General features: G+C 34.5%; 1 protein-coding gene across 1 annotated transcript in view; it reads right to left on the reverse strand.

Moving 5' to 3' along the window:
• Nucleotides 1-520: 520 nt before the first annotated feature.
• LOC144962819 (uncharacterized) overlaps nt 521-26,799 on the reverse strand; it is a 36,492-nt gene continuing 10,213 nt past the window's right edge. Inside the window, exons 4-7 of the mRNA XM_078896096.1 lie at nt 21,151-21,277; nt 16,328-19,609; nt 12,535-12,747; nt 521-11,863 (exon numbers count right to left, since the gene is read on the reverse strand). Coding sequence (XP_078752222.1) covers nt 11,802-11,863; nt 12,535-12,747; nt 16,328-19,609; nt 21,151-21,277 — 3,684 coding nt within the window. The 3' untranslated portion in view covers nt 521-11,801. The remainder of the gene's footprint in view (nt 11,864-12,534; nt 12,748-16,327; nt 19,610-21,150; nt 21,278-26,799) is intronic.

The following is a 26,799-nucleotide window of genomic DNA, read 5'->3' on the forward strand; positions in this document are numbered from 1 at the left end:
AGCCAGGGCCAGGACACAACACAGTAATCTCATTCCAAGACAAAGACAGAAAACAAGTTGGAAACAGATATAGGAGGATAGAATGTATGTACCTCCCTGTCCACAAGGAGAGGTCAGGAAACCCACCCAGGGAAACAGAATTCACGAATGACATTTTCAATGATATCACTGACTTACTCTGATACCCCTTTTGTAAAAGTTAAATAATATTTATTTCCAACGAGGAAGTACTAACATCAGCGCTCTTTGAAAATATTGTCTTTATATTGCGTCATCAAAAACACTTCTGTTTCATGCTAAACAATCCAGGTTTTTTTACTTTATTATAGCCTCACATTTTGTCCTTTAAAATAGTGGAAATGGCAAAAATGCTGGTGACTGTCTAACCACCAGAAAGGCCGTAAATGGGGTGTGAAGATATCAATTCAATGAACTCGAACATCATTATCTTTCATTATTATTAGTTTAGTAACCATATTTAACCCAAAAACTATAATAAAACAACACAAATTGCAAAAAAAATTGTTTCAAAGTTATTGTTATTTCTAAAGATGTGCACAGGTGGAAAATGGGGGAAAGGAAATGACAGACATAAATGTGATGAAAATGAAATTGATGAGATAGCATAATAAAATTTAAAGAAAAAAAAAATCAACCACCATTTACCATGCTCTGAATTCATTCATTCTGTAATATTTACTCTTCATTGGCAGGCTTTAAAAAAATGCTTAAAACAAACAGTTTATCTCTCCATTTTCGACATTGAAATTATTAAGCTCAGCATGAGAAGACATAATAAGAACATGTAGTATTTACAAAATAAAACTCTGAACTCTATCAAAAGGTAAAAGATGGCTTCTCAAGCGATGCAAATGTACAAATTTTGCATGATTACAAGTATATATTTTGTATATGTATATTATAGATCTATATACTATATGATTTTAGTGTTATAAATGAAATTAAAGTTAAACCGAAAGACTTGTAACTCTTAGATATCCATCACTTTTAAACAAACTGGATTTTATGCAAATTGTTCCTGAACTGTAGACAAAAATAAAATCTAAAATTAAGATAAAAAAGAAGATTAAGAAATAACAATTCAAGAAACAAACACAATCTCTTATTAGAAAATTAATAAAAGAAAGATAGACTTGTAAACACAACACTCTGAATTCCAACTTTACAGACTAGTATTTGTCACAAATATTTTACACAGACAAAATGAAAGTATGACAGTAAATTATAAAGCACTGATGAGAAGTGAAGATCGGGCCACATTCGTTTATCAAGATGATGCTGTAGATTAGTTCATTTGTCAGTACCGATTGACTATTTACAAGTGAATGGAATATTGGCTAAAACTTGTTTTGTTTTTGTTTTTAAGGGTTTTACGGCGCTTGCAACACATTAAGGTCATATAAGCGCCAGTAAAAAGGAAGAAAATGGGATAGTAAAAAGTTCTAGAATTACAATTAAAGCACAAAAGAAAAGGTGAGACAAAGGGGAATTGGTTCAAATAGGGAACAGGTGTAGATTCCAAGAGCACACCGTCAAAGTACTTAGTTTGAGATCACCCAAAAGTCTCATCCAGACACAAGCACAGGCCCGAACTAAGAGGAACACACTCAAATGCTTACAAATCATATAATATAATATGTAAACTAAACATAATACAATGCATAACCGAGAGATGATTTACAAGGAAAAAAATATCACCTCCCAAAACAATAACTATGCATTTGACTGTTTCCCTCCCAGCCAGGACTCTGACCAGGGCCAGGAAAAAAACCAAGCAATCTCATTCCAAGACAAAGACAGAAAGCATGTTGGAAAATAGATATATGGGGATAGAAGACACAGTATGTACCTCCCTGCCCGCTATGGGAGGTCAGGATCCCCACCCAGTGGCTAAAACTTAATCAAATGAGGAAAAAACATCTCTAATAAATTAACTATCTATCTGTAACCATATCTCAACATTTGTTGTAATGAAGGTCTGTTTTAACCCCGTAACTTATGTTATTACATCTGTTAATGTTTTAATGCACATCTCAAACACACATAAAACAAAAAATACATCGGCAATGTATAAATAATTGATCATAATATAATATTAGTGCACAAAATGTCAACCAGATAGATGTACACATTTATATACACCTATGTACAGCAATGCACATGTTAGCCTTAAGAAACACAGGATCTTTATACATATGTATAGATATTTACAAGTTAACAAATCAAGGTAATTCTATACATCAAAGGGAACATGAGGTAATCAATTCTCACAACAAAAGAGAGTGCAAACAAATTACAAAGCAGATTTCTGTTGTCGAAGGGCGAAAACAAGTACAACACCCTTTAACTTTTAACATTTTCAAAACCACTAACCATTCTGTTCCACAATGAGCATGGTTAGGTCCAAATGCTGGAATGCAGCACAATCCATCTAATGGTCCAAGAAAAAAAAGAAAAAAAAACATTTGTTGTTTTTTTTTTACTTCAGTTCTTTTGAGAAAAATATATGAATTTTTTATTCTGTATAAGTTTGTATCCTTTCGTTAAGTTCAGTAGGGGCATTAGTTTCGTCCAAGTCAAAATTCATCATAAACCCTTCCGTGTGTATGCATTACAACTGCACTACAATTATTTAATAAAGGACTTGAAAACATAGAAAGAATGAATTTATTTCAATTAATCCACAGCACAAATCAAATAACACAAATATTGACCAATTCATTTGACACTTCATTGGTGGAAAACTTAGGGAAGATAGGACAGTCTCTTTTTGTACCATTATAAGGGATTTATGCAGCACTTGGGACAGGACCAATAAAATGGAAGATAAATGGAGCAATCAAAAGTGTCCAAGAGAAAGAAATACAAGGAGACTAGTTCAAAAAGGGAACAGAAGTAGATTTCAAAAGCAATCTGCCAATGTGCCTAATTTGGCCATCTTTAGCCAGTTTACTGTCTTACTCTGAAAAAAAAACATGTAGTTAAAAATTTGGTCATAAAACTTGTCCTTCAAATATCGATCAATTTAAATGACCCTCATCTTATCAAAAATTCTCAATGAGTTTTTGCCAAGGTGAGGGTTGATATTTGAGGGACCAGTTTTCTTGCCAAATTTTTGTTTGTTTTGAAGGGTTTTACGGCGCTTGCAACACATTTAGGTTATATCAGCGCCAGTAAAAAGGAAGAAAATGGGACAGTAAAAGTTCTAGAATTACAGTTAAAGCACCCAAGAAAAAGTAAGACATAGGGGAACTGGGAACAAATAGGGATCAGATGTAGATTCCAAGAGCATACCACCAATGCACCTAGTTTGAGATCACCTATAAGTATCATCCAGACACAAGTACAAAATCCAACAAAGAGGAATACACTCAAATGCCTACATTATACATTAAAATAAGAATAATACATTACAGAGAGATGATTTACAAGGAAAAAAAAAATCATCTCCCAAAACAATAACTATGCATTTTACTGTTTCCCTCCCATCTAGGACTCCGGCCAGGGCCAGGACAAAACCAAGTAATCTCATGCCAAGACAAAGACAGAAAGCAAGTTGGAAAACAGATATAAGGGGATAGAAGACACAGTATGTACCCCCCTGCCCACTATGGGAGGTCAGGATCCCCACCCAGTTGCCAAATTTTTAAATCCATGTTTTTCCAGAGTATGGCGAGTATGGCAGTTAACTGGTTAAGATCCACCCAGACATCAGCACAGAATCAAACCAGGACATGTACAGTCAGAGGGTTACAAAATGCATATCAATAGTGAAACCAATAAATGGTTTCATACTAGAACAAGAAGACAAAGCCAAATGCAAACCTAACAACTTTTCAGATTCAGAATAAGAGAAAATTCTTGGGTAATTTGGATTAATGATATGACGACGATGATGATGATGATGACAATGTTTTAAAACTAAACTTGTGATATAGTAAAACAAAAATTCAGAGAGTGGATTGAAAATTGGGGAAACAAGGATCAAGAATAAATATTAAATATCAGGAATTTCATGATAAAGTTTGGAGCGTTGACTGGTTTGCAAATGGAATGATGCTGTGAACCAATGTAGAACCTGCTGGCCCAAATGTCCATCAATGCCCCACCTGAGTTAGAAATGCGAATTAACGAAAAATCATCCCAATATTTTACTGATATAAGTGTGAAAAATAAGATGCCATAACAAAGTTATTAGAAAATCCCAGGACATGGTGTTGAGGGCATACCGTTATGATTATGATTATTATTACAGTGGTTTCTGCCTAAGAACAGTGATTTGGGAAGCATGAATAATCTCATTCCAAGACAACGACAGAAAACAATGTGGATAAGGAAATATAGTGGGAAAGAAGACACAGCAATAGTGAAGATAATACTATGCTTTTGTTTTTAAGGGTTTTACGGCGCTTGCAACACATTTAGGCCATATTATTGCCAGTAAAAAGGAAGAAAATTGAATAGTAAAAACATTCTAGATGTACAATTAAAAGGACTTGAGATAAAAGTAAGACAAAGGGGAGTGGTTCAAACAGAGAACAGATGTCGAGTCCAAGAGCACACTATCAGTTGTATTTAGTTTGAGATAATCTAAAAGTCTCACCCAGACACCAGCACAAGATTACACAAAGAGGAATACACTCAAATGTTAATTTTTTTTTTTTTAAATAACAGAAAATAACAGAGATGATTTACAATGGAAAAAATATCTTCTCTCAAAACTATAACTATACATTTGACTGTTTCCCTCCCAGCCAAGGACTCCGGCCAGGGTCAGGACAAAACTAAGTAATCTCATTTAAAGACAAAGACAGAAAGCAATTGGAAAACAGGTAAAGGGGTATAGAAGACACAGCAAGTACCTCGCCGCCCACTATGAGAGGTCAGGAACCCCACCCAGGAAGATAATACTACTCTGCTAAACAAGTAAACGAAAAACAAAGGGATCATGCTATCAACACTTCATTTTAGTTTGCCTCTCAAAACATGTCAAGTGCTTGGTTGAAATGACAGAAAAAGATGGTTAATCAAGCTTTGACAACATGCCCGTCAGTGGTGACTAGACGGGCACAAAGGCGAAATGAGATCAAAAGACAGAGCACTTGAGTGAAAAATTTGATGAGAATTCTGTTTTATTAGTTTTATTAAGCTGAATGGCATTCAGGCAGCGCACACTCTTGTGTAAACCACTGTATTATTATTATTATTATTACTATCATTGTTGTTATTATTATATTTTCATTATTATTATTATTTTCATCATCATCATCATTATTATTATTAATATCATTATTATTGTTTTCATTCAATTACAACCCATATTATCCATATTGAGCTAAAAAAAATTTCTAACCCATTATCGGTAGTAATAAAAACATTTTACTAAGTTGCAAGAGTTCCCAACTCAGTACAAGGAATGGAACTCTTCTTCAAAATAAACAGGAAAAGGAAGGCGGGAAAAAAAAAATTGTTAATAAAAAAATAAAAAATAAAACCGCAAAAATCTGAAAATTTTAAGATCATTAAATTCCAGGTGGATAACAATAATAAAACACATTGGTTTAGAATGAAAAACATAAAAAACTGTAACAGGCTTCATCACTGCATAACTCGTCTATGGGCAATGTCAATATATCGTGTAATGTTAAATGTTGATAAAAAAAGTCTGGACAATGTTTATAAAGCTATCACATTTTCGTTTTATCAAAAATACTTCTACCTATCATATAGTCCCTAAAAGTCACTCCTAATAAAGCACAAAATCATCTAACAAGGGATACACCAAAGTGGTAACCATATAGGACCATTAGAGCAGACAACCACCCCCCTACCTTAAGTGGTTTCTGACCTAATGCCCGGATATACAGTGCAACCTCTGGATAACGACACCTCCTGGATAGCGACATTGACCTCTGGTCCCATTTTTTTTTTTTTTTTGCTATATATTATTAGTAATTTTTAAAAACCCAAATAGCGACATATATTTCAGTAAAATCCCTGTTTAGCGACATCGTTATAGCAATAAACTGCAGTTGAAACCAATGCTTGATACCCGAACATTGTCATATCGTACTCTTAATAAAAACCGCTTTTCCCCCTCTCAATGAGATCGCTTTGTTACTGACCAACCAGAGCACATGCTTACTACATTGCGTGGATTCAGCACCAGTTCATATGGAACCACAGCATAGGAAGATTATGAGTGGATGGAACTCTCAAGGCTCCATTAACCTTCCCGGTTAACTTCCTGTCTGAGGTCAGTGGAGGTTAACTGATATCAGGCAAAGATGTGTCCCATGGGCACAATTATGGATATTTATGGTCTTATATTATAATACACGTTGGATTAGATGGGAAGTCAATGACAGCCTCTGTTTTTAAAAATAAATTATTGTTTTTCTAAACATCAGTCCAAATTTGATATCATTGCAGGTAATACCTAGTTGTTTTTTTAAATACCGTAAGAAGTAAATCGATCAAAACAATTACAATCCACATTGGAGAGTGAAAACGTAACTGGTATGCCCTTTGTAAACGGGAGAAATACACATTCTAACGTCGTTAGGACGTGTCCTCTCAGGCACTGGTCCGCACATTTCACTGTATGTATTCACGGGTCTCACCTCATCTCCTTTTCCTGCCACACAACGACATAATTTCTCAGTCCTGGGCAATGTCGTAATCCAGGGGTTGCACTGTATGACAAAGACAACCAAACCCAGGAACCATTATTGAGACCTTGATTGAGGTTCTTTACACATATTATCCCACTCTATTATGAATGAGCAAAATGGAAATTTAGTTCCTAATGGCTGGGGGTTCAAATTAAACATTGAAAAGTTCTATGATTAAGCATGGAGGATCAATGGAAATGAAATCTATAAACTAAAAATACTTTTTTTAAAATGACTTTTAAGTACCAGGTTTCTCATTTGCTTTTCTAGAGTGGACTCCAGTGAATTTGGCGACAAACAACAAACTTATTGTTAAGTAATATTCTAAAAATCCTAATTCAGTTTTGCAGGGCAGAGTCATAATGAAAACAATATATGTATTTTGGTTTATAAAAAAGACGTGAAGCTTCGCATGGAAGGAGCCAGCTGAGGGAGGCCAAAGAAAAGGTGGTCTCAATACATTAGTTGACTGAATGTGCAGAACAACGCAAGGATGAAGCACTGCACAATTAAAAAACCAGAAAGGACTTGATACATAATAATCTTATCAAGGATTCAAGTATAGGAAATAATATTCGATCAGTTTTTTATAAAAAGAAAGAGACAAAGAAAGAAGACAACAAACCCGATCTGAATTTCACGTTATCAAGCTTTAACATATTTTTTAGGGCTAGCACTGATTCAATGAATATTATTGAATACCTTCTCCAAGCTAATTTTATAAATCTGATTTTTACTCATTTCATAAAACCAAACAGGTTATAGGCTATGTGGCTATTTGAAATAATTGATTTTAAGTTTGACCTTGCCTACTGCAATTTGGCAAATCATGAACTGGTTTTATGGTTGTTTTTTTTTTTGTTTTTTAGGGTTTTACGGCGCTTGCAACACATTAAGGTCATATCAGCGCCAGTAAAAAGGAAGAAAATGGGATAGTAAAAAGTTCTAGAATTACAATTAAAGCATCCAAGAATAAGGCAGACAAAGGGGAATTGGTTCAAATAGGAAAGAGATGTAGATTCCAAGAGCACACTATCATTGTACTTAGTTTGAGATCACCTAAGTCTCATCCAGACACAAGCACAGGTCCCCACTAAGAGGAATACACTCAAATGTCTACAAATCATATGTTAAAAATAAAAAGATTAACAGTACATAACAGAGATGATTTACAAGGAAAAAAATATCATCTCCCAAAACTATAACTACACATTCGAATGTTTCCCTCTCAGCCAAGGACTCTGACCAAGGTCAGGACTAAACCAAGCAATCTCACTCCAAGACAAAGACAGAAAGCAATTGGAAAACAGATAAGAGGGGATATTTTTGTTTGTTTGTTGCTTTAGGTCTCTTCCAACACAATTGAGGTTATATGAGAGACCGCTGAAACAAAAAAACAAGCAATCTAACAAAAATAGTACAAATGTAAATCAAAATCATAATCTAAAGATATCATAAGCTAAATTATAAATAACCAAGAACAAACAGGCAGAAGATTTACAGAAAAAAAAATATCCCCTGTCAAAAATACAATCACAAACCAAAGAAGCAGGATAGGCTAGTAAAGAGAAGAAGAAACGACATCACTATCGGATCGTACACCCTAAGAGGGGATAGAAGACACAGCAAGTACCTCCCTGCCCGCTATGGGAGGTAGGAACCCCACCCAGAATCATGAACTGGCAAAGAACTTATCCAAAAGTCAAATGCATAATAAGAAAACTCAATAATTTTTTTTTTAGATTGATGTATAAACTTTTAAAAATTACAACTCACATTGAACCCAGCCAATTAAAAAGCAATTATATACTTGGGTAACAAAGCAGACATGTTTTGCAACAGCTCATATATTAATATGCTAAATGAAAGATTGCTTCGAAAATCTTATTCAAATAAGAAACATGGTTGCTTTTAATTCACTGATGACCAATTTCATTTAAGATTACAATTTTTAGGCCCATAATTGACTTCATCATTTCTGCATTTCGACATTTAAAAAAAAAATTTGGTCCAATCACCACAATTAACACTAATTATCACCTTTGATAATTCATATTTTACACATCACTACCTATCATAAAAACATGTCTTAGCAATTCTTCAAATATTTGACATGGAAAAAAATGTAGGAGTTTCCTATCACAAAATATTAATATAAGCAGATATCACTCTGCTGTCATTTTATGACAAAATAAAACGCCTTTTAAAACACTATCAATCAAAACAATACATTTTTCTCTGTGTCATTGATCATACACATTGTTCAATGTAAATTTTTACTAATGATTCAAGAATGAGGGAAGGCGACTTGATGCATTGTATAGAACAAAATAAAGACCATTCAAGAGAGCACATTAAATAACAGTTAACAGATATCATCAAGATTAAAATGTTTTTGAAAGTATCCAAACATCAAGTTACTTATTGGGATACATAGAATCTTGTTTCCTTTCATATAAAATGAATTAAATATGTTCAAATGTCTTGTATTTGGCTTTCGTTCAATACATTAGTGACTGCACTAAAGAGCGAATGTGAGGCAGATATAAAAAGGGGAGGGAATGGGGGTGCAATTAAGTCTGTCTAGCATTATTTGCAAATTGCCTTTCATATAAAATGAATGAAATATGTTCAAATGTCTTGTATTTGGGTTTCGTTCAATACATTAGTGACTGCACTAAAGAGCGAATGTGTGGCAGATATAAAAAGGGGAGGGAATGGGGGTGCAATTAAGTCTGTCTATCATTATTTGCAAATTGGATTCTTAAAGAGTAGTAACTGCATCATCCAAAATGCTATATTAAACTAGACCTGTAAATGAGCTCTATAAAAATTGACTGAAACTCTTCGACAAACTGAAGATTCAATTATTTTTAAAATGGAGAGGAGAGTGATAAATACAATACATTAAAATAGTGGGCGTTATTTCTTATGGAAGTATGACTGCCATAATTTGATGTAGAAGGAATGCTAAATAAGCATGTCATTCATAATCATATAGGTAAAGATGACTTCATCAAAGTCATAGTCATATTCCTGCCTCTGGAATTTTTTTTTGACATAGTCAGAAAAATAATCACCATTATCATCTTTAACTTCTAGCCATGACCAATTGAATTTATTCCTCACACTCACATCTTTAACTTTATCGATGCTCGACAAGTCTGAATTGCGATCCACGAACAGCTCAGCCATTGTGAGAACATTAGAATAATGTAGCAACGAGCAAACTTGATTTTCAATCAGTAAATGACAGAGAAAAAAAAAACTTAAATAAATATGACTTCTGGCTAATACACTGAATTATTAAGTAGAAGTGAATTATCAAGAAGAAACTTCGGCAGGCGTAGCGGAAAAATTCAAAGAATCGAAATGAAGGTAAATCGCCACAAAACAGCAAGCTCGCTTGGGCTTGAGCAAAACAATGGCAGAAAACGTCCTGATTTGCACGGGAATTAATTAGGCTACTTACCATTGTTCCTTATAATCAGGTACTCAATCAGTGAAGAAACGGTCAACCAGTTTGTTTACAATGTGAGGCAATCGAAATGTGCTTGTATCAATCTATCCTAATCTAACTTTCGATTTAAAGGTGTCTCCACCATCTACTCGAGATGTTACTTCCGGCATTCGCATTTTATTTTTTTTTATAGTTTTAAAACCCAGCTTGTAATTGTGGTCAATTTTGGCTTAGACGAAACAGTGAAATTTATCGCTCGGCGGCTCAGTTAAAATTGGCTACCGTTGGGATCACGACAGGTTGGAAAGTGAAAAAATAATTTAACGAAGGCTGTGTGAAATTACACTGCGATGTGTTCAGTCACGCCAATTCTAAAAAGCGCCGCTTAGCCTTGGCAATAAATCCATCGTTAATATTAACGGCTCCCATGAGCTATGCGTAGCGTTATGGAACACTCCTAATTACTTTACGGTCATTCGACTACAATTTGTGAATTCTTTCTTTCTTTCTTTCCTTTTTTTTAAATATTTGAATTTGACAAATTGACTGATTTCAGTTAATTGACTGAGAATTTACAGGTCTAATTAAACATAATTTTTGTCATAATACACTGCAATATCCAGAGTACGACTCTCACCATGCAAATGCCATGTGCAGCTAAAAACATTTTTTTAATCACTTATAGTAAAGCCAAACCCCTCCCAAAGCCATGTGACCAACAGACTTACCAAAAAAAAATAATTTTAAAATGAGCAACTCCCTCCAAAACCAAAGCATCAAAAAAGTCTAGACATAGGTTAAAGCCTTTGAGATGGTACTCTGCTACTCTTTTTTGATGCTCAACTGTCAATTATTGTATCATTTTAAATTCATTTTCCTGGAATAATTCATCACAACTTTATACCAATGTGTTTTTGTGTTAAATGTTACTAAAACAACTTTTTGGCACAGCCTCATATATCCGTCATTCCCATTGTCAATTAACTTCGAAATCTAAAAAAGAAATGAAAAATAAATAGCAAGAGTCACCGGAAGAGACAGTGTTTCAGGATATCACATTACTTCAATATTAGCATGAAAAGATAATACATTAAGGTCCAACTTGTCAATGTTTTACTTTAACTCATCAATAGCACTTCCTCCCCTTTTCTTCCTCCCTCTCCCTACCCCAAAATAAACTTTTATCTTTAGACTATCATGAATATATAATTCAATTTGAAAGAGAGGGGTAAAAATGAAGCTAATAATTCCTAATTCCTTAGCTGGGGGAAAAGTAAAGTTTCTACACCATTCAAATTAAAAGCTCAGTATTCAAAATCTATCTTATCCACAAAACTAAATAACTGATAACGATTGCTGTTGTGAAAATGGCATCTCTGAATTTTCATGACTAAATATTCTGAATTCTTTTCTATTTTCAATACTATCAACATCCGCTTGATTTTAAGAAGACTAATAATCATAATAATAATAATAATAATAATAATAATAATAATAATAATAATAATAATAATAATAATAATAACAATAATAATAATAATAATAATAATAATAATAATAACAACAACAACAATAATAGTAAAAATGGTCAACAAGTTTAAAATATAAAATCTACATCTGTCTCAGGTTGGAAGGACTGGCTGGTGCTATCTATGGTCACGTGTTTGAAGTCTTCTACGCTTATTGGCAGTCAAATCTTGGGGGGTCTCTAAAAAGAAGGAAACACAAAACCATGAGGATTAAAATCAAACCCATAAAACAAAAACTAAATTTCATTGAGAGTGTTAAAAACCTGCAGATTTAAAAATAAAAATGCCTTCTATAATTCCTCAACCAAAAGAAGGATATTTTAATCTAAGATGCAGCCTGGTAACCCAGTTCTTAAAATCTTCAAATTCGAAAAACGAAGTCTATAAATCTGTGATGTTAATTTTATTTGCCAAGGTATTAAACACTTCATAGTCACCTAGAAAAACCAGTGAGGTCGTCCAATTCCGACCTCATGGCACAACAAAATCCAGGGTTTCAGCTTACCACTTTAAGTCAAGATTACAAGTCTGAGATCAAGGATTAATGCTTCTACTTGCATAGGAAAAGAAGAAGAAAAAAAAACTTGAGCAATTTAATTGTGGACTAAATAATCTATAGGCCCTGAAGGACACATGAGAAACTAATTTTGTTTATTTGATTCTTTTTACTAAAACACTAGCACAACATGAGTTGTTTGATGAATTATCCATATTTTCCTGCATGGAATGCCTAAGCGATGGCTGATGGAATCTGCTGAGGCAACGTGGAAGGCTGTGAGATGAATTTCACAAACCCATTCCTACTTTACACTTTATTCATCTAACTGAAGGTACAAGTCTATAATATCACCTTTGGTCCGGAGGGAACGTGTTGATCTCTTATTTCCCAAATCAGACAGTTCTGTTTTAACACCAGCAGTTACAGCTGATGTCTGGGAGTCGGATAAACCTGTGGCATCATTGGACCCTTCTTGATGGACAGTGTTCTCATAATTACTGGCAAGCTCTGATGGTTTATTACGACTCCTTGTTCTGCCACTCAATATTGGGGTGTCAAAATAAGCTGTCAAAATAAAATATGAACAATTTTAAACCTGATATTACGCATTTTCCATTTTTTTAAATCTTAACATTTTTCCATGTACAAAAATAAATGTGCATAGGAAGACAGTAAAACAAATAATGTGAAAGTGGCTTTGAGTGTGAACTTTTAAATACCAAACAATTTGGCTTACTTTTGCTTTCAGTATTTTTATGTCTCCTACAAACTTCTATTATATAACATTGATTATTACTACTATTATAAATATATATATATATAAATTGATATTGAAGGGGTCCCTACAACAACACTGAACAAATATTATGAGAGAGAGAGAGAGAGGGAGAGAGAGAGAGAGAGAGAGAGAGAGAGGGAGAGAGAGGGAGAGAGAGGAGAGAGAGAGAGAGAGAGAGAGAGAGAGAGAGAGAGAGAGGGGGGGAAGAGAGAGAGAGAGAGAGAGAGACTGTTAAGCAAAAAGAGAGAGAGAGAGAGAGAGAGAGAGAGAGAGAGAGACTGTTAAGCGAAAAGAGAGAGAGAGAGAGAGACTGTTAAGCGAAAAGAGAGAGAGAGAGAGACTGTTAAGCAAAGAGAGAGAGAGAGAGAGAGAGAGAGAGAGAGAGACTGTTAAGCAAGAGAGAGAGAGAGAGAGAGAGAGAGAGAGAGAGAGAAAGAGAGAGAGAGAGAGAGAGAGAGAGAGAGAGAGAGAGAGAGAGAGAGAGAGAGACTGTTAGGCGATATTACAAAATGTTTTTCAGAGTCAACGCTGTTAATGGCTAGGTATTCATTTTGCACGTGAGTAAGGTGAGAGAATGAGTAGAGTCTTCAATGGAGACAGAAAGCAACTTGGAAAACGGATATAAGGGGATAGACAGCAAGTGACCATGTGCCTACCATGGGAGATCAAAAGACGCAACCAAGAACTTCTATTATTTAACTTTAACTGTATGAAGCTTATCTAAGATATATTATGAAGAATTACTGAATTTCAAATATATGTTAGTTCAAACGACAATAATTGAATAAAAGATGAAAATGTTCATAATACATTAAAACGAACAAAAGTAAAAGAAATAAATATTGGTTTATAATATATGTGGCAAATTGTTACTGTGGCTAATTTAAAGATAACTTTCATGCATAAATTTTATCAAATTTAAACATCACAATTATTTCAGAAATGTTAATGTTACGCTGTGAACGCCTAATTAGTCAATACTAAAATAAAATACAACAAGAAAAGTGAATTTTTTATTGGCCAACTACAGAACAGATCCAAAACTCACCACACCATGGCCAAGGATCAACTTTTTCTGGAAGTGCAAGACTAAAATGTAAAACCCAACATCTCTACCACAAATTTACGTGTAAAATTTCTTGAAAACTATAATACTTCAGAAAACCTTGCAACACAATGGTATATTAAGCAGTGACATAAATGTTGATATAGCTAATAGTTATTGCAAAGCCAGAAATGTGACTTCTGAACTGAAAAGGACAATTTCCAATATGTAAAAGAGAACTACAGGACACAAATAATTCTTTAATCATGATTATGAAAAATTGCTGCCAAAAGGTGACCTGCCAAAAGTTATTTGCTTACACCAGACCTATAAATGCTGGAATACAGAATAGTCAGGAAACTTTTTTCAAACTCAAATTTGTTTTTTACACCATTCTCAATTCTATAGCTGTTAGGTCAACAGAACAATTGACAAAATCTGGCATCTTGAAATAAGACGAATGAAAATAAGATTTCAAAGGGGAACCCATGTCCAAAGTTTATGGTAAAAGATCAAGCCTTTTTCCGGTGACTTTAACTTCATACAACCACAGTTAAATTTATCAGAAAATGGTATGTTAGACTTTTGTAGGAGGTCTTAATGGAGCACAGACATTCGCTGGCTCAAATCGTGTGATTCGTGTGAAGTTTCCTTAGAGCAGTAAATTTTGTCACAATTTAAATATAACAGTCAAAGCATTCAGCTAAGTTTATTTTTAAATTTAATTTTAAAAAAACCCAACTTTCCAAAGGACTATAAGAAGGTTGTTGGACTGATTATTGATCATTACTGATGGAGTTCCAATTATGGTCTAGTCGAATGATTTACAGGCCTGTTCCACTTGCAAAATTTTCAAAGCAGAAAACATGCACTTCAAGTCCGTATATAGTTTCTCTATGTTCATAAAATGAATTATTATGGTTGTCAGAAACAGAAATGACATTTCATTTTTAAAAATCAAAAGTCTTGGTATATAGCTGAGATTTTAAAATTCCTTCCGCTATCCAATGAAAAATTTGTTCCAAGACAGTTATGTTTCATATTACGTATAGGCCTATATAAGGAAACTGAGAATATTATGCTTCATCAACTTGCAAACAATAGTTTTTTCCGCTAAAAAATGTTTATACTGAAAACATGATGGGCAAATTTGTTGTTGTTGAGGCTATGATGAGCAATGTGGAAAAAAATTGTTGCCTCATGCCTAAACAAGCAACTAAATAGAAGTTAATTCAGGGAATTGATAGTTTTAAATTATAATTTTTTTTCTACCTTACCTCCCCATCTAATGAACAAAAAATTGTCCCATCACAAATGGATTGTCACTAATATTATAGGCTTCAATAATAACCATATCTGAAGGTGCATTGCCATCTTGAAGAAAAAGAAAATGACAATGTGTACTTGTGCATGGTTTTGAGTGATCAAGACAGTACACCTACATCTCGATGTCTCAGGTCACCTTTTTTTTTTCCCTTGAGCAAGCGATTTATCCCCTATTGCTCACTTAGCAACCCTGCACTGTGGCTGCCACCTGGGTTTTCTCAGCCTTAATCTAGATAGACCCTAAAGACAAATTCCCATAAGGGAAGAGTAAAGAGAATTTTTTATTTAGTTCATTAATTATTCTTTAAATGTGGACACAGTCTTTTTCATTGTGACAGTAGTGATGCATGCTTTCTCCATACCTGCCAACCCATAGTGAAAAAAATAGAATGCTTCTTCAAAAAAAAATTTAAAAAATAGGGAGTCTAGGGAAAAAAAATAGGGGTAAGCAATGTTAAGAGGAAAAAACAAAACAACAAACGTACCCTAGGCGTAGCAACGAACCCTAGGCATAGCGGCGCAAGCATCTATAAATATAACCCGCAAACAACAATTGTTGAGGTGAACTGGCTGACGAATGGTATTAGGTATGAATGTGCCAAGGTGAGGTCTGAATAATTATGTGTAATTGTAAATGACAATCCTTTCCTTCAGTCAGGGAGAAAGCAAAACTGATTCTATAAATCATAAAATAATACAGGCAAGCAGGTGGCTTCCACTGATATTAAAAGAAAATGTAAAAAAAAAAAAAAAAAAAAAAAAAAAAAAAAACAAAAAAAAAAAATATTAATTAAGAAATCGTAGTTTCCCAAAATCCGGCGGGGTGAGGTAAAATCAAGAAAAAATCGAGGTAAATCCTATTTTATCCGGGTACTTGGTAGGTATGTTTATCCAATTCAACCCCTGACATACAAATTATTGGGTAGTTTCAATTATTAAGACATTAAAAAACAATTTTCTGAAGGCGAATTACTATAAATAAAAATGTTACTTACTTTGATCAATAGACTTCTCTGGAACATAAGCATAAAACTGACGTTTAATGCGGTGTCCTTTTCTATTTCCATCATCGAGTTTAGGCTCAGCATTTGATGTACACACAGTGGAATCTGCATTTTGTATACTATCATCTTTCTTTGCCTTATGGTGTCCATGAGTATCTTCAATTAACCGATTTGTTTTCATTTCAATAATGTTTTTAGCACTATCTAATTTCTCATGTGTCACCAATTGGTCTTTTTCCGTAGAAGCAGTGTCTTTCTCGTTGCTTGAAACTTCTTGAAATGAAATTTGTTTATTAAGAGTTGAAACATGAGCATTAGAGTTCTCCATCTCTATGATATCTGACTCCAAACTGGATTTATGTTCAGAATGTGATTCTGTAGGAAGTGTTGTTTCTTGCTCTGTATCAGTTTGGCAATTGTTCTTAATATTATCTAAAGAGACAGAATTCAATGAAATTGGAATGCTTATGTCTTTTGAATTGTTATCTCTTTCTGACATTGTCATGTTACAATCAGGAACATTAATACTTGTTTCCAACTCTGACTGTATACCTTGAATAGACGATGAAGTGTATGGTTCTTTCACACTTTCACTATGGTCTTCAATTGGGGACCTTGAAACTGACAATGATAATTGAACTTCCATTTTTTGCTCAACTGTTTCCACCGGAACTGAAGATGATGACACTTCAGTCTTATTACTTCCACTTTCTGTCTCTGAACCATCAACCTTATTACTCTTAGTATGTGTAAGTAAATCAGACTCAACTTTATTGGCAGATTCCATAACAAAACATTTCACACCACTACAACCATCACCAATATCGTCTTTTTGCCCTCCTTCCATCAAATGAACACTTCTTTTCAACATTCTTTTTGGTGTGCAACCAGAATTACTACTGCTACTTTGGTCACTGAAGGAGGATGGCATGTTATTGTCTTTTTTAACTTGGTTTGAATCATCTGGCATTATTTCATTCACCAAATCATTTACATCACTTTTTAAAATAGCTTCCACTGCAGAACTAGATGTTAAACTTGCAGACTCAACTTCAAGACTCTGATTTTCATTTATCTTTTTTAAAGATCCAAGAGCAGAAGCTAAAGTTTCAAGGATGGGTTCTTTTAATGGTGGAGAAGGAGTACTTTGTATATTTGTTACTTTGTCTTTTCTATCTAATGCCACAGTAGTGAGGGGAGAAGTAATTTTTGACACAGGACTAACAGGGAATGATGCGACAGACGTAGGATTGGGCAAATGTGAGTTCCAATTATGGTTTATGGTCTTTGACGATGATACAGGAGATTTAACTAAATTTTGAGAAACTGGTAGCATGTGATCAGCTACAGACTTGTTGACAGCAGTTTCTGAAACTGTAGGAGGGAGATGAGGGAAATCTAAATGAACTACTTGTGCTGGAAGAGATGTTGATGGAGTTTCATTTGTACGAATGGACTGCAAAGAATTAATGTCAGAGTGAAAATTTAGTTGTGGTGAGATATGGCCCTGTGAGCTGTCTGACTTTTTCCTTTGTACTTTAGAACTTTGAATGTTTAAATCTTGGGCATGATTCAAGTCCAATACTGATTTTGATGATGAATGAGATACCAGATTATCTAAAGTTTTGTTCCTTGAAGTTTGCACTACACTATTTGGTATGGTAGCTAAATCACATGAAACACTTTCGAATAAATTGCGACTTATTGCAGAGGTGATTGGAGTGGACCTCGCCAAGGTAAAATCTGATTTACTAATAGCTCTTGGTGATGAACAGGGGTCAGGTTTGGTAGATTTTAAGACTGACTGGTGGTCTTTTGATGTACTTGATGGGTTTCCGATAACTGATCCCGATAAAAGCGCACTACAAACAGCTGGTGTGATTCTGGGTGAAACAGAGGACACTGAATGTACAGCAGAACTAGCAACAGAATTTGAGCTCAAAGTTACGTAAGGCACATTTTTCTGTGAGGAAACTGATATCTTTTGGTTTGATGAATTCTTGCTGCCATTATTCAATGAGATCTTAGCCCAGTGGGATGATACACCACTTGTATCTGATGCTGTTTTGAATGCTAATGAACTAGTCTTTGATAGAGAAGATTCTAACCTGTTTGAAATTGACAGTGTTGTTGGGGAAGCTGATCTGGAATGGTTAGGACTAGATAAAGAAGAGTGTGTTGTTTTGGAGTTTTTAGGATGAGCTGACTCTGCACTTGTTTCTGTAGGTGTAACCCGAGTGTGTGAAGAATGACTTGGCAGAGAAAACGAATCTGACTGTGGAACAGAGTTGAGCATATTGTGATGACTTCTTTGAACAGTGTGTGAATTGTGAGATAAATTGGTAGCCTCAGAAGATTTTAAAGGAAGGGTGCTTGATTCCTGCAAAGATTCAGCCAAAGATTGATGAGGCTGCTGAATACGAGAAAAAAGATCATGAATTGAGACACTGTTTGATAGGTCCCTTGATTTGTGAGGTGGATAACTTTGAGAGAGCATTTTTTGTGTATGAGCCAAGGAATCTGTCAAGAGTGGTGGAGAAACATGACAAGATGATAAAAATCCATGACTTTGCCCATCTCTGGAAAGAAAATCTGTAGCAAGACCAAGCATTTGAGAGGATGCATCACTTGATGTGTTCTCTGAAGCTAATTCGGATAATGGAACTGAATTTGGTGGAAATTTGGATGACAATCCAGCCAAATCCAAACCACCAGAAAGTAAAGAATGTTTGTCATTGGGAATAAGCTTGGGGATGCTGGAGCCAGGTGAACGAGTGCCACTGATTAGTGCCATACGGGATGGACTGGGACCATTTAGATTGCTTCCAGCTCGGGGTGATCCAACTCCAGGAGATTTGCACAATCGCTTTTGAGGCATAGAGGACTCTGAGGCAGGCAAGGGTTTAACCAGCCTCTGCACTGATTCTGTTAAGCGACGTGGTAGAGGTAAACCAGGTGCATATATGTGGTTTAACATGTTGACATTCACAGGAGATGACCGCTTGGAGTAGATAGATGTTATATTACTGCCAGTTTTATTATCCACATTAGAAGTTCCATTCCCAAATAACTTTCCATTGACAAGCTCTTCCATATCAAAATATGGCAATTGGTCGTGCCTATCCTCATTGCTGCCCATACCTCTATGCAATGACTCTGATGAATCTTCCTTGTCAAGCTTTCCTTGAGAATGTATTAAATCTTTTGAAGCTGCTAAATGTTGTAATTTAACCATTTCTTCTAGTACTTCTTGCTGAAGATGCACACCATGTCCTGAAAGATATTTAATAGTCTTGTTTAGTGTTGTAATCATGAACTTCATTAAATGAAACTAAAATTGCTATTTATGATACAAATGATAATGAAACATGCCTATTAAAAAGTTTAAAATCAATATCAAGTGGGTAAAATCCATAATAACTACCATGCTTTCATATTTTTTTCCCAGCAAAAGCATTAATAGTTAAACCTGAATACTGACCACACACACAAAAATAGAAAGAAATGTGCAAATTGCTTCCCTAACCTTAGTAATTAGAAATATTCATTTACTCGTGTTCACATCAGCTAAATTTATGGTGTTATGAAAGACAAAGACTCATCAATTTTTTCCCCCTTGAAGCAAAGGTCACAACACTTTAAATCAATGTTTTATTTTAGGCATCCCTCTGACCATTGAATGTCATGCTAGTAAGTCATTCCACACAGACTTGGACATATTATTTGATCTACACCTCAAATTGATATAAAGACCCAATGTGTGCCAAAAATTCTGGAATGATATAATATACATGACATGCTTTTTATTTTGCTCAGTTATGTTTTTATTTCACACATAACAAACATGAGCGATTCAAAATTACTAAAAATGCAGAATTTGAAAATTTTGACAGTCTAATTCTATTGTTTTTTAAAACTCACTTCCCTTAAAATTATCTCCCTTTGATTTATTTCTGAGTTGTGTAACATTAAAACGAATAATATCAAAATCATGAATGACTTCAGTAAAAACTTTGCAAAGCACATCTTCATTTACACCACAATAACACTGTTCAAGGTATTTTGTGCATAATTCATGTGAAAAGCAATGTCTACAGTACAGTAATTCTGATACTGTGAGGAAAATAATAAATTGAATCAAATGCTCTTGCTAAATCCAGAGTCTCTATTTTACGTTAGAGATAATTCAGAAAATGGGAGAAAAAAAAAATTATTTTCCGGCAGAGCAGTTTAATTTACATTACTTGGGGTATGAATGTAGCTTGATAAGATTATCACTATAAACATTAAAACAGAAAAGAGAAAATCATACACTATGACATGATATTTGAATTTGCATAATAATCATACACTATGACATGATATTTGAATTTGCATGATAATCATCCAATATGACATGATATTTGAATTTGCATAATAATCATACACTATGACATGATATTTGAATCTGCATAATCAGTAAGAAGATGGGAAAACATGAATTTGGTACTCTGACAGATATTTTCAAAACTAAAATAAAGCTCTCTGCATAATTCTTCTATTCTTATATTCATATGCTTACAATTACAATGGAAAGAAAAACAATGGTACCAGAATTATTTTCATTATGAGAATCAAATATGTCATAAATAGCAAATAGGACTAAACACAAGCCCTCCACATAACGATTGCTTCAAGAACTTTTCAACGCACAGTTTAAATATTTTTAGTCTTATGAAACAATATATTTGCTCTTTAAATGTATCAAAATAACTAAACACTTAAATTTGTATAAAAATATCAGTATTTCTGATTATATCAAGAGAAACACTTACGTTTAAAAACTGGACTTCTCTTTGATGAGATTTGTTCATTTTTATCTTGCAAGCCAGCAATAGTTAAAAGCATCTCATCCATCTCTTTCGAACTGGGACCATTCAGTTTTGAATCATGCTGAAATTCCTGGGAAATAAGTTTTAAAGTCATAAGTATCACATGAGTAACCAAATAAAATGCTAAATAGAGCTATCATCATAAAACGAAATGTAAGGGCTGTCCTCCTCATCACGCTTCTATTGAAATGAAAACAAATATAGATAATTTTTCAAAGAAAAATTCAGTTAAAGCAACCAAGAAAAAAAAAAAATCAAAAGCCAGGCATCTAATTTTCTCACCACTGTTACTGATGAAAATACTAAGTCACAAATATTCTCTTCTTGTGGGATCTGTTCCTCCAAACAATTCCATTGCCAGTATATTTTTTAAATTCATGGATTGTCTTTTCTGATGGCTAGGCACACCATCTTCTATGCCGTCCTATCGATGTTCAATTTTAATGAAACATAAGAATTAACAGCCCCGGAAGAGAATATAAGGAGTATTTTCATACAACTTTGTTTTTTTGTTAGAATTGTCCTGTGGGGTGAGACGGCATGCTGCATCTAGAGTAATCAACAATGGGGGAAAAAAATAAATGAAATTTTGATGATTATGCCAGGATTTTTTAATGACCCTAAAAAAGAAAAGAAAACCCTTGGGAAAAATTTGGCATATGGCAGCTCTATGTTTCACAACCGTCTATAATCTTGTTTGCTTGTTTGTTTTCTAAGGGTTTAATAACCTTTTTCAACACATGTAGGTTATATCAGTGCCAGTAAAAAGGAAGAAAGTGGGATAGTAAAAAGTTCTAGAATTACAATTTAAGCACCCAAGAGAAAGTAAGACAAAGGGCAACTGGGAACAAATAGGATCAGGTGTAGAATTATGTTTACAATCCATCTCTGAGCTCAGTGCATTACTCAATACATAATCAGACACATCCTCCTTCCCCCAACCCCAACCTCCCACCTTTTATTCTCCTCGTTCACAACACTGACTACAACATTATTCAAGTGTGGAGTGAGTGCAAAGAATCACTGAAATACACAAGCATGTCGCTACATGAGGCACATACACATGCAAACATGTGGGTTTGTGCCTTTGCCATAGCACACTAGAGACCATGGATGTGGAGGCCAAGGCCTTTGTCTATCATCCCTGCCCTTCCCTCTCAATTATCTCATCACGCCATCCTCACCTCAAAGTGGGCATCTTATAGTTAAGTTGCCTACCTACCCCCGCCCCAACACACACACACTTAACCTTCTAGACTGCTAATTTAAAGGTCTTGCCAATCGGTAATCAGAAAAAGACCTGCACTCAATGTGTAATTAGCATAGACTAGGGGATGATTGGTGACAGTGATAGTGTCTCAACTCTCCCCAAATTTCATTCTCACCCTGCCTTTCCAAGCGTTTAGATCGCTTGTTGCATTGTGAAAGATGACTAACAACAAATAATAGTCCAAAAAAAAAAGTCACTCATAGTTTAGCCAAACTTAACTTGCTCAACCCTAACACCGACTATCTCCGTAGTTTACCAAGCCTATTTATTACATTATTCTGAGATAAATTATAGGCGTTGTATCAAAGCTAATGTTTTTTTAGTTTTTGCATGTTAATGGTAGTAGAATAAAACTATCTATGCTCATGCTCATTTTTAATACATTTTTTTCCAATTTTGAAAAGTAGCAAAAATCTCTAGGATTGAGTGAGTTAACAGGAAGCTGGGCTGTCTTTTTGGGGATGTATATTAATGGGGGATAACAAATAGATTAAGCAAATGTTTGTGTCGCTGACGGGTTGTTCCTCTTGAGTTTTGGACTGAAAAGATAATCTTTTTTCTGGTCCCCGGGAATTTATCTTAAGCAGACTGCAGTGTAGATAGTAGTCTAAAGTAGCAATGCCAATAAAACATCATCATAAACACATGATTCTTAATACACAAGCATAGCGGCCAACTTTTTGAAAGGGCTAAAATGGGACACCCTAACACTATCAGACACTACCATCATGACCCTAAAACAGCAGTATGGACACTTGTCTTATATAATCAAGTTTTAGAGCTTTTTAGTTAAAAAATCATAATCCTGGGGAATGCAAGGGTTATTCCAAACAGTCCAATATTTCTTCTTTACATTTTTCCCAGATAGTCATATCAGGACAGTCCTGATTTTATCAGGACAGTTGGCCGCTATGCACAAGGATTCTGAAAATAGGATATGAAAATTAAAATTTCGAGTTGGAAAAAAACACAGCTCAAACCAATCTTTGGAAGGTCTTCAAATGGAACAGTTTTAATTCAATACCTGCACTCGACAATGTCATAAAAAGACAAATATGACACATTATCTCAAAACGGTTCTGTGTCCTGGTGGGCCCGGAACTTATAATTAAATTTTAAGTTTAGCTTATAAATTTTGAGTCAAAATAAATACCTTTATTGAAGAGAGTCAGTTTTGTTTCTCAAACTTCAAAAAAACTTTATTATCAAAGTTTTTAATATTTTTAATCATATTTTGACTTTAAAAGGCTAAATTTTCTTAATCCAGCTCATTCCAACATAATACCCAATTGACAAGGTGAATCACAAATGGTAATGCCAAAAAAAGACTGTATTAAACTTAAGAACCATTCTTCCCAACAACAATCAATTAGTACAAAGCTGACTCTCATCAACTGCTATATGGGCAAGTCCATAAAAAATCATCGCCGAGGTCAAAAAATCAATCTGTTAACTGGTGATCTTAATTGTACTTTTTACAATCCGGGATAGCTGAATATTTAATTTTCTAAAAAAAAACTACGGAGCAATCCTACTGTTTTCATGTCCAAAACTCAATGAATGTGGCACATGTGGCAGACATTAAAGTAAGTGAATTTTTATAGATTTTGTTTTCTTATTGCTGTGTAATTTAGATTAGGTTAATAAATGATGATACCTGTATGATTTGTTTTGTAATTGGTTTGGTTACAATTTTACAAACGATTGAGATGACATGTTCCTGGTTTATCAGTCTTGACAACATACCCAAGATATGAATGCCACGTCAGCGACAAAAAAGTACAATTTTGTTTTAAATAATAATAATAATGCTGAAAACTTATATAGCGCTATAACTCAGAGACACCAGACTCTAAGCGCTTAAATTACAAATTACTTTGGCTGAAACATAATCATTTACACACACAAGCACACACACACACACACACACACACAACACAAACCAAACATATCTTGTTTCTCATACCATCTACTAAAATCGAAACAGATATGTTTTAAGCGAACGTTTAAAAATAGAAAAGATTCTTTTTCACGAATGCTCTGCGGTAAGGCATTCCAAATAGAGGGTCCGAAATGAGAAAAGGATCTCATTCCAGCATTTTTCCGAATTCGAGGGACAACTAGTTTTGTGGAATCTCTGGCCGAACATAAGGGGCGGGGTTTTGAATATCTTTCAATTAGTTCCGAAAGGTAGGAAGGGGCAGTACCTTCAAGACAACGATACACTAAAACACAAGCTATGAATTTAATCCGTTTCTCAACAGACAGCCAATGCAGGTCATGAAGTAGAGGTCTGGCAGAGTCGCACCTCCGCTTCATCTGGCAGCGCTGTTTTGGACAATCTGAAGACGTCTCAGATTGTATTGCGAAACGCCAAACAACAGAGCATTACAATAATCCAATTTCGATAGTACGAGGGACACAACCAGGTGCTTGGTCACATCCTCAGATATGAACCGTCTAATGGAAGCAATCTTTTTTAGTTGGAAAAAAAGAGACCTAACCAAATTATTAACCTGATGCTCCATCGACAGTCCAGAGTCTAAGAATGTGCCAAGGTTTTCACTTTGTCAACAATTTGAATAGAGGCATCCCCCAACTTCAAATATGTTTCACTTTTCCACTTCCTTTCCTGTTCCCCACATACAGCACCTCTGTCTTATCATCATTCAGTTTCAGTCTGTTCTCATTCATCCATTTCTTAACACTTTGGATACAATTTTTACTATTGGCTGATACTTCTTGTAAATTTCTCGTATTGGACACGCAGTACAATTGCGTATCATCAGTGCATTGATGGTAAGACAGACCAAAACTTCTGATGATTTTAGACAGAGGGCCAATGTACAGAACAAAAAGAACGGGTCCAAGTACTGAACCCTGGGGAACCCCACAATCAAGAAAGATTTCCTCAGATCTATATTCATCCACCGTAATAATCTGTTTACGATTAAACAAATATGACCTAAACCAATCAAGCATAAGTTTTCATAATGATGCACATGGTTTTATCCATTTATCTTTTTATGTACACTTAATTATTGATCTTACCATTTGATTACCAGTAAATGGTAAGATGAAAGTGATCAGAAAAATAAATGTGACTGTCACTGACGTGGCACATTTTTTGTCACTGACATGGCACTGTATAACGAAACATCTGGTTTGTTAACATGTAATTGTCCCATACATAAGATATTAACAAAAATATATGAAAGTCATCGACATTTTGAAATGTATTGATAATTGTTGGAATCAAGAAAAGTCGTTCAAGGAACATCAACAGGAAACAATTGTTGTGTGACTCTGTCTGCAAACCAAATTCATCGTCCTGTTCTTTGGACAGTTTAAGTGCTTGCTTAGAAAAATGATCGTCTCTGGTTGTTGATGCACTGATTCCTGAAGATTATAACTATAATGTTTCTGTCAATTTCTTTCAATGGGGAAATAAAGCCAAGAGGTAAGAAAGAGAGGATGATCTGGCTACTGCTTAAAAAGAATTTGCAACGCAAAACACTACTTCTCTTAACAAGAAAACAAGAATTCATTTCAATCACACAACATTCACAACAGAAAAAACAACTTCAGGCAAATTTGAGCTCTGGATAAATCATTCTTCATGAAGGTTTTTCAGAGAATTATGCAGTGAAATACTAAAATGAAATTATGACCGACCATTAGGAGCAGGCAGGCATAACGGTCTTAACAGCTTTGATAACAAGAGCAACAGTCAACTTCCTATGTCTGATGATGTAGTACACACGATAATGGAGCTGTAGTTTGCGAGAACCAATTGATTCTTAAGGACTTATGTGGTGAAAGGTTATGCAAATTACATTTAAGATGTGTATTTCTATTCTGATGTAGCAGAAAACCAGTTCAAGAACAATTTTACTATCTCCATTGGCAATGCAGGAAATCTTTAATGAAAACATACTAGTTGCTGATAGGTGGAGGAGGAAGAGGAACAATTAATTGTGCCATGTCATTGACAAAGATCTCTGTCCAAAACAAATTGCTTTTATTTCTAAAAGCTCGTCGATATTAGTATTAGTGCTTACAGGGAAGAGAATATGTTTTAATTTCATAATAGGTTTTGGGAATTAATCAAGGTTAATTTGATGATTTTTGCCATTTGTTTTGGACAGAGTACAAATCTATTATGCTATGTACAGATTTATTGCAAAATGTTTGTAATTTAAAATCCTTTTTGTTAAAAATTACAATTTTTGTTCCTGAAATGGAACCAGATGGTGCAATAAACTGTTGGTATTGCTTTATTCAATTGTGAAACAGAAAATTATGTTAATATTTCAAAAGAA

This window comes from Berghia stephanieae, chromosome 1 (assembly GCF_034508935.2).
Source record: "Berghia stephanieae isolate SIO BIC M18660-M18661 chromosome 1, UCSD_Bste_1.3, whole genome shotgun sequence".
Lineage (NCBI taxonomy): Eukaryota > Metazoa > Mollusca > Gastropoda > Nudibranchia > Aeolidiidae > Berghia > Berghia stephanieae.